General features: G+C 46.1%; 1 protein-coding gene across 2 annotated transcripts in view; it reads right to left on the bottom strand.

Annotated features, from left to right (window-relative positions):
• Positions 1–12,116, bottom strand: part of CCDC93 (coiled-coil domain containing 93) — a 103,240-nt gene that overhangs the window by 82,325 nt on the left and 8,799 nt on the right. For both annotated transcript variants that reach the window (XM_070389438.1, XM_005909400.2), the window contains exons 4-6: positions 7,129–7,240; positions 1,061–1,159; positions 134–190 (exon numbers count right to left, since the gene is read on the bottom strand). In XM_070389438.1, the coding sequence (XP_070245539.1) occupies positions 134–190; positions 1,061–1,159; positions 7,129–7,240 (268 nt within the window). The remainder of the gene's footprint in view (positions 1–133; positions 191–1,060; positions 1,160–7,128; positions 7,241–12,116) is intronic.

Here is a 12,116-nt window from a genome sequence, read left to right as displayed (position 1 = left end):
CACAGACAGAAACCTCAGGGAGTGGTGGGAGTCGGGGGTGGGGCAGAGGCTTCTGCAATTTAAAACAAAGGGCTACTTGGAAGCTATGACCCTATGATCTTCCCTGACAGGAGAACTTGGGCAGGGAACTCACAGAGAGGTCAACAACTGTCCTGATGGCCTTTTCTTTCCTCTTCATGAAGTCATCATCCTGCAAGACAAGAATACACAGGGATGAAACAAGTCCTGTGTAAAGACTGAGACTCAATTAGACTGCTCAGCAATCTTAGTTGACTTCTCATCACAACTTTGTCTGAAAAAGTCTCAATTTTCTAACAAATTGGAATACACTGAGCATGAAAAAAGTGAGGGCCTCTGTCAATGGCTCCAAAACAGACCCCTACAGCTGGTAAGAAAAAGAGGAACCACAGAGTGTAGAGGCGAAGACAAGTGTTCTCAGTTCAAATCCTCTGAGTTCTGAGACCTCACCAAGTTACCTCACCTCTAAGCCTCAGCTTCTCCAGGGGCAGGAGCGACCATAAGGATCAAGAAGCAGAAGGCATGTAGCGCGCTGGAACTGGAATGTAGCAGGTATCTGACAGAAATCAGCAGTTATTGTTGCTGTGATTATTACTCAACTGCTACTACAGGTGTTTTATCCTAAGCAGATAGTCTCTTGAAACGCTTCATACAATTATACAGAAATATGCCTGGAGAATCCCAGGGAAGGGGAAGCCGGGCGGGCTGCCGTCTCTGGGGTCGCACAGAGTCAGACACGACTGAAGTGACTTAGCAGCAGCAGCAGCATGCTCATGTTCTTGTAATTTTAAAAAAGGTCTGGATCAAGTACCAAAATTGAGAGAAAAGGACAGAATTACAGAGCTTGGCACTCAGTGCCCATTAGAAGAGGGCAATTCAAATGAACCAGGAGGTCCAGTTTCAGTGCCGACCAGGTGGGTGCAGAGATGCCATACAGTTGGGTAGGAGCACAGGGGAGCCTGAACTTATTCTGTTTCTTCCAGGGGGTCCCTAACTGTGCATTCAGGTTCTCAGCTGGACAAGAAAAGAGCAGAACACTGACCTCAGGCAGACTGTAGGTTTTCTGGAACTGGGATATGGAGTAGGAGCGGATGTAGTCACCCATCTCTTCTTTTGTTTCTATAGCTCGCTTCACTAGCCACTGGGGAAGAAAGTGCAGAAACGTGAGCTGATGGGGATGAAACACGGTGAAGTAAAGACCAACTCAGAGATGGCACAGGTCCTGAACCTGAATCACAGAACATGAACTAACCAGGTGACAAGCAACCATCAATACGCACTGCTTTGCAGGGAAAACAGCCGCTGGGCATCTGGATGCTGAGATCAGGGGGACTGGAGCTGAGAGCCTCAGAGGAACCTTTGAGCCTTGCTCCAGGTGCCCAGGCCTCAGTTTCCTTCTCTGCTAAAGTGGAGGGCAGAGTATCATTTCCTTTCACCTCACAGAGCGACTGCGGGAGCAAATGAGACACAAGTACCAGATGGCTCTGTAAATACTGGAGCCCAACACAAACACAGCTGCTCCCCAAAGCTTCCTGTGTCTAATGGCAGACCTTAATGGACTCTCTCCATCTCGTGCTGCTTGTGCCACAGACCAGAGAAAGGAAAGAGAACCAGTGAAAATACCCAGCATAACCCTTGTCTGATAGGTGAAAAAATCCCTTGGATATTCAGATTTGAGACCACGTGTGCCAAGGACAAGCCTCAGACCTCAGACGTAGCTTAGCACTCACAGCACTCATCCAACACTGTAAGGCAATGGGCACTGACCGCGTTTTACAGAACTAGAAGCTCAGAGAGACGACATCAATCCGTCCAGTGATCCATAGCCAGCAGCTGCTGGCCACAACCCGGAGGGTCCACCACCAGGACATAGCACGTCTGGGCTTCGTGCAATGCTTCCCAGATCTACAGAGCTGACATGTGCAAGGAGCCACTCCTCATGTCTGCTGACTTATAGCTCCAGGGAGCTGAAACATTTACCTGCACACACCCACACCCCACAACCTGGGGAAGGCCCAGGGACTCTAAGCGTGAGAATGCAAAGTACAAAGACAACCTTTACTTTTCCTCCTGACTCTGCACTCATTCCCATTATTACTGAAGACCTTTCTGGAGGTGTGCCATGCTCTCTTCAGGGAGCTACAACATCTCAGGGGAAGTTTCTATACAGCTGTTGTGCTGCCTCAGAGGGCACAGCTGCACACAGCAGAGGGCTCCTGCTCAGGAACAGTGGGCAACTCAAGTAAAGGACATGCCAGGAAGCAGTTGCCCACAAAAGCAGTTCAGTTCAGTCACTCAGTCATGTCCGACTCTGCAACCCCATGAATTGCAGCACGCCAGACCTCCCTGTCCATCACCAACTCCGGGAGTTCACTCAAACTCATGTCCATCAAGTCGGTGATGCCATCCAGCCATCTCATCCTCTGTAGTCCCCTTCTCCTCCTGCCCTCAATCCCTCCCAGCATCAAAGCCTTTTCCAATGAGTCAACTCTTCACATGAGGTAGCCAAAGTATTGGAGTTTCAGCTTTACCATCAGTCCTTCCAAAGAACATCCAGGGCTGATCTCCTTTAGAATGGACTGGCTGGATCTCCTTGCAGTACAAGGGACTCTCAAGAGTCTTCTCCAACACCACAGTTCAAAAGCATCAATTCTTCGGCCCTCAGCTTTCTTCACAGTCCAACTCTCACATCCATACATGAGCACTGGAAAAACCATAGCCTTGACTACACAGACCTTTGTTGGCAAAGTAATGTCTCTGCTTTTGAATATGCTCTCTAGGTTGGTCATAACTTTCCTTCCAAGGAGTAAGCATCTTTTAATTTCATGGCTGCAATCACCATGTGCAGTGATTTTGGAGCCCCAAAAAACAGTCTGACACTGTTTCCACTGTTTCCCCATCTATCTGCCATGACGTGATGAGACCAGATGCCATGATCTTAGTTTTCTGAATGCTGAGCTTTAGGCCAACTGTTTCACTCTCCTCTTTCACTTTCATCAAGAGGCCTTTTAGTTCCTTTTCACTTTCTGCCATAAGGATGGCGTCATCTGCATATCTGAGATTATTGATATTTCTCCCAGCAATCTTGATTCCAGCTTGTGTTTCTTCCAGTCCAGCGTTTCTCATGATGTACTCTGCATATAAGTTAAATAAACAGGGTAACAATATACAGCCTTGACGTACTCCTTTTCCTATTTGGAACCAGTCTGTTGTTCCATGTCCAGTTCTAACTGTTGCTTCCTGACCTGCATATAGGTTTCTGAAGAGGCAGGTCAGGTGGTCTGGTATTCCCATCTCTTTCAGAATTTTCCACAGTTTATTGTGATCCACACAGTCAAAAGCTTTGGCATAGTCAAGAAAGCAGAAATAGATGTCTTTCTGGAACTCTCTTGCTTTTTCGATGATCCAGCAGATGCTGGCAATTTGATCTCTGGTTCCTCTGCCTTTTCTAAATCCAGCTTGAACATCTGGAAGTTCACGGTTCACGTATTGCTGAAGCCTGGCTTGGAGAATTTTGAGCATTACTTTACTAGTGTGTGAGATGAGTGCAAGTGTGCAGTAGTATGAGCATGCTTTGGCATTGCCTTTCTTTGGGATTGGAATGAAAACTGACCTTTTCCAGTCCTGTGGCCACTGCTGACTTTTCCAAATTTGCTGGCATATTGAGTGCAGCATTTTCACAGCATCATCTTTCAGGATTTGAAATAGCTCAACTGGAATTCCATCACCTCCACTAGCTTTGTTCGTAGTGATGCTTTCTAAGGCCCACTTGACTTCACATTCCAGGATGTCTGGCTCTAGGTGAGTGATCACACCATCGTGATTATCTGGGTCGTGAAGCTCTTTTTTGTACAGTTCTTCTGTGTATTCTTGCCACCTCTTCTTAGTATCGTCTGCTTCTGTTAGGTCCATACGATTTCTGTCTTTATCGAGCCCATCTTTGCATGAAATGTTCCCTTGGTATCTCTAATTTTCTTGAAGAGATCTCTAGTCTTTCCCATTCTGTTGTTTTTCTCTATTTCTTTGCACTGATCTCAGAGGAAGGCTTTCTTATCTCTCCTTGCTATTCTTTGGAACTCTGCATGCAGATGCTTATATCTTTCCTTTTCTCCTTTGCTTTTCACAGCTATTTGTAAGGCCTCCCCAGACAGCCATTTTGCTTTTTTGCATTTCTTTTCCATGGGGATGGTCTTGATTCCTGTCTTCTGTACAATGTCACGAACCTCCGTCCAAAGTTCATCAGGCACTCTATCTATCAGATCTAATTCCCTTAAATCTATTTGTCATTTCTACTGTATAATCATAAGGGATTTGATTTAGGTCATACCTGAATGGTCTAGTGGTTTTCCCTACTTAAAGCAGTGGCCAGAAGTAACTCTAGGAGTACTCTTTTGTTGCTAGAATCCTCCATCTGTTTCTATCACTCCACTCCACCCCAACTCCAGACAGTAACCTCAGGCACTGACTAAAATCCAGGGGTGCAGGGGCTGAGGATCAGATGACATTTGGGGCTACTCCAGCCTCTCACCCACACCCCAGCATGGACCCTGGACATCTCAGGAGGCTGACTCCTGCTTAACTCAATTTCACTCTGCTTTCCTTCCCACCTGGAGATCCACTTTCTGGCCTTTCATAGTTGTTGCCTTTTCAAATCTGCCTCTGTTAATTAGATCTACACTGAGTTATTACTTGGCTGGATCCTGGAGAACATGCTCTGATGAGGAGGGCAAAGCCCACTGAGTCACAGGATTCCCTTAGAGACACCATGGCTCTGTTTCGGAGTTCCCAACCTGAAGAGCTGAGGAGGGAGCCTCTAGGATAGCCGAGCTCTGCCGCAGGGCCCTAGCTTTCAAGAACAATATCTACCTTCACAGGATTCACATGCCTCATGTAGAAGAAAAACATGTGACCTGGAACTAAGTAGCTGGAAGTCATTCCGCTGTCCCGCTGCATTCAGAGTCACCATAGCTGTGCTAAATGGCAAGAACTAGGGTGGTGGACCTCAGACCCACACAAGAAAGCTGTTCAGCAGGTCCCAGCGACTGGTCTACAATTGTTCTCTCACTTGTGTCCAACAAAACAGGAAACAAAACCACAGGCATGTGCTGAGTTTCTCACAGTGCTAAATGTAGTTAGTTGGAAAGACTGTTCTTTACTCTCAGAGTGAGGGTTAAATGGCCTTTCAAGAAATGATAGAAAAAGCAAAATAACTGTTACTTTTAACAATGTCCTTGCCTGCCAAAATACAGGTGGCAACCACAGATCAACCTCCATTTTTGCTTTAAAATTTTGCAGGTCCACAAAATTAAGAAGGCTGGTAACCATTTAGCTGAAGCTCTCACATCCAGACAGGAAAGCCAGGCATTCCATTCAGAACACAGACCATCAGAGACTCAGGATACCCAAACCAACTGCAGAAAATCACCTTCACACTCTTCTCATATTTGGACTATCATTTTGGTCCTCCAAGTTCTAGCACAGGACTGAGTAAAGTCTAGTCACAACAGATTCAGGTTGAGGCGGAAAAGGCAACAACTTCACAATATGAGAGTGTTGGAGGTTTCTGTAAGAATTTCCACAGGGCCCCTACTTCCTATTTTCACAAAAGGATGGGGGTACATTCCTCTAACGGACATACACATCAAATCCTGAGTCAAAGTACTAGCCTCAAATGTACAAATTTCAGTTACGAATTTCATATTTAATTTGAATAGTTCAGGGGAAGATTCGCAGCAGCAGTAACTACCACAGAAACAACTACGTAACACTTAGAAAGCACTGACTGGAACACGCTAGCCCTTCAGCCGTGTGCTTTACACATGGTAACTTGTTCAACTTTCGTTCTATCAGGTAGCTGCTATTATTACCTTCCACTTAACAGGTAAGAAGTTAAGACATCTGCCCAAGATCAGACAGCTGGAAAGTGGCAGAGTCAGATTTGAACCCAAAAAGTCTCCAGAGTCCAGGCTCTTAACCGCTACACTACATAACCTTCACAGAATCAGTGAACTTCTCTAGCAGGGGCGGTGTGGTTTTCCTCTGGGTGGCTGCACGGTGGTGGAGGGCGAAAGTGCAGGTTTAGGGACAAGGAAAAACTTAGAGGAATCTGCCTCTCCACTCCCTAGTTCTCTGCCCTTAAGCAAACTGATTATCCACTATGAGTCGCACTTTTCTCAGATGTAAGACTGGGATTACAACAGATGCTTCAAGCAACTCTATTAGGACCTGAGGCTAAGTGCTGTCCATATAGCAGGTAACAGAGAGAGTCCTTTTACTCCTCCTCTCTCTGTGGTACCTGGAGGAAAGTCTGAGGCACAAAAACCACACAGAATACAGGGACCTGTACAGCATGAGCCACTTCATTACGGGGTCTCAGAAAAGAGCTGGGCTAGAGATAAGTCTCATTAGAAATTTAGTCCTCAAATAAGGACTGAATGCCTACAAAGTGCCAGACATTCCATGAGGTGCCAAAGACACAGGACTGAGCAGGACAGTCCTGATACCTGCCCATGAAAGACAGAGATAAATAACCAGACACTTTGATGCACATGGTCACAAATATGGTAAGGAAGATCCCTGTGAAGGTAGGGACTATGCTGTGTAAGAGAATACAGCAAAAGAACCTGCTCTAGATCTGGGGGTCAGGGGAGCTTTCTTGAGGAGACCTGGAACTGAGAGCTGAAAGGATGAAGGAAAGGAGAGAAGGGAAGAGCTTCCCAGGCTGAGAGAAAGGCCCACGACAGGAAAGTAGTATGTGGGAGGAAACTGGAAAGAAAGCCAGGGGGCTAGAACATAAAGAACAAAGAAAACAAAGAATAAATTGAGGCTGGAGAGACAGAAGGGAACCAGAGCATGGGGGCCTCCCAGAAGGGCAATGAAAAGCTACTTGTGGGAAACATTCAAAGATAGAACAGGTGACTGAGTGGAATGAAGGTAGACTGAATACTGGCAACTTCTGAGGACAACATTAGGGAGTGCAGTCATGTTCTGTGGCCAACAAATCCATGCCACACCCATCAGATCCAGGATCTAGGCCAGAGAGCCCAAAAGCCAGACCCATTACAGGAATGCCGATGTTCAGAGGACAAGAAACCCCTCAGCCGCTCTCACCTGGACAACAGGAAATATGTGAATAAAATCCATCCCCTGGATCTGGTGGGGCTCCAGCTGGTGTGGACATTTCATTCTTGGCAGGACGGAGACGATTTTTTCCGATAGAGCTCTGCTCGGAGGGAAACAACAAGCCAAGAGTGAGAACGCCTTATGTGGCTCTTAAGACATCCCTACCCACTGGGCTGCATTCCAGAGGGATCCGGGGCTTCTCAACACCAGACTAGGACCACATTTCTCCTGGATGACAGCAAAGTCAGAAAAATAAGCACAATTTAGACCTGTATGCATGTAAGGCCACATAAGGTAAATTGCATTCACCCTTAATTCCAAGATCATGTTCATCCTACTTTTTATAAGAAAATATTTTGTTTCTTCATGATGTTATGGTGGTAGCTATTTTTTTTAAACATCCTTACACAGTAAAATAAAATGTTATTAGTGCTGCATGTTCTACATTTCACTTTGTTGTCTTTCTTTTTCCAAAAGTCTGGAAACAACTAGGTTAAACATTTTTTAAAAATGTTCTAAATATCATTCGTGTGTGCGTAGTTGCTCAGTTGTGTCTGACTCTTTCGTGACCCCATGGACTGTAGCCCACAAGGCTCCTCTGTCCATGGGATCCTCCAGGCAAGAATACTGGAATGGGTTGCCATTCACTTCTCCAAGGGATCTTCCCAACCCAGGGGTTGAACCTGGGTCTCATGCACTGCAGGCGGATTCTTTACTGTCTCAGCCACCAGAAGTTGAAAAACCATCCAGGCAACAAATTAATTACCAAACTTTGTGCCAGGTGCCCAGAATATTAAGACAAAACATGAGGTCTCAGGCTTGTGTGGAAAAAAATTTTTTGAAGTTTCTATTCTGTTAAGAAATATTTTTGAAATAAGCAATAGCCTTTAATTTTGATACTCTAAAATTAATCCTAGATTTGGAGGAACCACTCTTTTTCCAAAGACGAGTTTTCAGCTTCTCACAAGGGACATGATCTCTCTCTTCCACCTTGCTTGGTCCTCCCCTGAAGTGGCTGGAGGAGAGCAGGAGGCAGGCTCTCTGAAGCCCAGAGCATATCTGACCTCAGTCAGGAGGTGAGTACCCAGCCCCACTGGATGCCCAGCTGAGCCCTGGCCCGGGTGGGACAGTTTTATGGCAGGAGTGAAAAAAGGACGTGTGTGCAAGTTCGTTTCACCACAGATTTAAATCTGTGATCAGCTGCTATTTGATCTCTGATTATCTGGTTTCTATTTCTTGTATCTTCGTCGGATCAGATTCAAGAGGAGAGAGAACAGAGGTTTTCAGTGGGCTTGCTAACCCACAAAGCCATGGTACATAGCCTAGAAACTGAGAAATAGTCCAAGCTGTGGTCTTGTGGGGCCATACGGAGAAATGGGGGCTCCTGGCTCAGCCTACATGGACAGTTTAGGTTATATTCTCATCTAAGACATTAAAAAATTTCAGCCAGAGTGGCCTCATCTACAAGTATCAGACTATTTTCTAACAGATAAAGGCCATGGTTACAAGGTCAGCAGGTTCTTACTAGAGGCTTCAATTACAGCAAGTTTTGGGTCTATCTACCGAAAAGGTATCTCTTGTGCAAAGAAATCTTGCACACTTTTGTCTTTCTGCAGTTCCACAATCCTTTCCAGGAGACAGACATCCTTAAGACCAACACCTAACTCAGGCCTGGATAAGAGAAAATATCTAACTTAAGTTTCCCTTAGCACGTTTCATGCCCTCGCTCTTGGTAGGAACTAAGTAACCTTGGAACAGAAGCCAAATGGCTCCCAGAGAAGGCTCCCCAGAGAACACACCACACAACCATGTTTATATCTACAGTAGCTTCACAAGGCAGGAGCAAGCTTAAAGCTGCTGAGTGGAAACAGTCATAATCATAACATCAAGTCCAATACGTCAAGAGAAAAACAGGTGAAGAGGAGACGTCTGCTCCCTTACTGCACGCACTCACAGAAGGCAGGACTACCCACCTTCCAGGAGGGGAGGATGCGGGAGGACATGTTCACTGCAAACAGAAGCAGGGTGTTATTCATCCAAAAGGTCTGAGGCGTGGAAGCAAAGTGTCATCTGACTCCCAGAGGCCCTGTGGGTCCTCCTTTCTAAGTAGCCCATCCTCAGGACACAAGTATCTTCTCTGTCCCAGCAGGGAAGCCTGTGGTTGCCCAGCTCCTCCTGGGGTCCGAATGGGACAGTTTGGTAGAAAAGACTGACACACTCATTTGGCAACATTATCTAAAGCTCTCTCTCTGATAAGTTTTACTTTTTAATTTAATGTCCATAAGACTCCCATGTCTTGTTCCTTAATTTCTTTGAAATTTGTGAGGGGAAGAAATGGGTGCTTAATTGGCTCTGCTCCCCAGATTCCAAGCTTAGCAAGTGAAGATGGTCACACTCTGGCTTCCAGTCCTTGCTTGGGCAGGTCTAAGAATTCACTCACACCGGGACCACCTAGCCAAGTCACGTTCTGGTTTGGCAGGAGGTGAGCTCCCTCTAGTGGCTACAGATTTGTGGTTCTATGCAGGGAGGGTTACTGATAGCCCATACCATTCAGAAGCTTAAAAATCAGAGGCTGGGACACCAACACCATCCAGCCAACCCTCCACCTTCAGGCAAGGTTCTCCCTGGCCACTCCTCAGAAACGGCCCACTCTCCCAGTTCATAAAGGCCCTGAGGGAAGGATGCCCAGGATCATCTTGAGGTTTACAACCCTGTTAAACCTGCCTCCCAGAAATGACTACCAAGTGTGCAGTGTCAGCAGAGTGTAGAAGAAGCTGAAGGTACTATTAATACAAAGGGGTGGGGATGTGGGAGAAAACAGGCCGGCTTGGGGGCAAAAGTCAGAAAGACTTCCTGCAGAAACCTACCAGTCTCCATTTGGCTTTTCCCTGGAGCTCAAAGTGGATCCTCTGACTTTCTGAAAATCAGGGCAAATAACAATTGCAGAGGTCACCAGACAGGTTTCCCAGTCTATGCTTTTAACACACCCACTTTTCATTACCGGAGATAAGTTTGGTTCCTTTCATTTTCTAAGTGTTCAGTGCACTGTTTCCTCCTCCACTGCAAACAGTGTGAAAGAGAGTGAGTTAAACCAGGGTCTAAATTCCAAGCTCCACCACCCACTGTGGTACTTTTGGCGAGCCACCGGTCCTTCTGGTCCAACACTACCATCATAACATGAGGGAACATCCCTGTCCTGCCTATTCAAAGGTTGCTATGAAGGTCAAATAATAAAGTGCACATGCTCTCTACATAGGCGCCTAATAAACATGTGTTGATGTGTGTTGTAGAAATGAACTTGGTTACAAGCCTAAAATCTTATTTATGGACCTTGGAACATAGCACTCTGTGGTGATGGGATTTTAGGACAAACTGGGGATGCAGAGGGGAAGTTCAGGGAACCCACATGAAAGAAGGGTCAAGGAGGAGGATGAGGCCCCAGTGGAGGCCCACCCACAAACGAGGCCCGTCTGTGCCCCAGTGGGGCACAAATGGAAGATAAGCACGCCTGTGAGGCAAGCGTGGACCTCAGAGATGGCGCTGCCCTCCCATCAGCTGGCACGCGCAGAGGCGCTGCGAGCACACGGCAGTATTAGTCTGAGTTGTACCAAACCAGAAACTTTGTGGGAGGTCCCCAAACACAGAACACAGACTCAATGGACATGAGTTTGAGCAAACTCCGGGAGGTGGTGATGAACAGGGAGGCCTGGCATGCTGCAGTCCGTGGGGTCACAAAGAGTCGGACGTGACTGAGCGACTGCACTGAACTAACTGTACCAAACCAGAAACTTTGTGGGAGGACCCCAAACACAGAACACATCCCAAAACCAAACAGAAAAGATTTTGGATAATTCAGTGCACTGTGGCTATGACACTTCTACAGATAATAGAGACTCAACTTCCTGATGAATCTGCTAGGAGTCTGCTGGGTCTTTACAAGTAAACCCTGTCCCTAGCTTTGCTTTCACATCAAGTACTTACAGGAAAAATAATACACCCTCAACTCCTTAACCAAACCCTGTGGGGGCAGATGTGCTTCAGAACTCACAATTCTTTAGATGTTGTAGCTTAGTAGATTAAGGGGTATATACTATGTATTATATGGAGAAGGCAATGGCACCACACTCCAGTACTCTTGCCTGGAAAATCCCACGGACAGAGGAGCCTGGTAGGCTGCAGTCCATGGGGTCACTGGGAGTCAGACACGACTGAGCGACTTCACTTTCACTTTTCACTTTCATGCATTGGAGAAGGACATGGCAACCCACTCCAGTGTTCTTGCCTGGAGAATCCCAGGGACGGGGGAGCCTGGTGGGCTGCCGTCTATGGGGTCACACAGAGTCAGACACGACTGCAGTGAATTAGCAGCAGCAGCAGCACTATGTATTATGTAAGACCCACTGAAATCCATAGCAGCATCCTATCATCAAAGAAATGAGTATTTCTGTAGCAAAATTTATGAATATTCACATAAGTGGGATCAACAAAGACCATAAATAACCTTAAGTCAGTCGGGTCATGTTTTGCTTCCAATTAAAGTTTTATATTCACACTTCAAAGAAAAAAAACAAAACACCAACATTTTCACTGTTTTTTAGATTTCAGAAATACAGACTGAGAATCCTAGCTTACAAAGAATGCAAAAGAAATCCGAGAACATCAGAGGTGCCACAGGTGTAAGAGGCAATCAGCTCAAATTGGAAAAGAAAGAGGCTTCAACCAAGAGTGTACTCGAGAAGGCAGAGAATTCATGTTAGTCAACAGACTGATTAAGAAGCTGGCTGATCTCAGCTACAGGTAAAAGTACATGCTTCTTTGTCAACAAGAAAAAAAGGCAATCAGAAATGCAAGGGGGAAAAAAAGCTTTGTAAACATGAAGCAAAATGCAGTGTGCTTGACTCTCAATGACTTCCAGCGACCACCTCCACTCGCTTGGGCCAAATACTTCACAGTCATCCTCCACGCTCCCTTACTCA

Source organism: Bos mutus, chromosome 2 (genome assembly GCF_027580195.1).
Source record: "Bos mutus isolate GX-2022 chromosome 2, NWIPB_WYAK_1.1, whole genome shotgun sequence".
Lineage (NCBI taxonomy): Eukaryota > Metazoa > Chordata > Mammalia > Artiodactyla > Bovidae > Bos > Bos mutus.
Note: the sequence above shows the minus strand (reverse complement) of the source record. Positions and strands in the feature narration are given on the sequence as shown.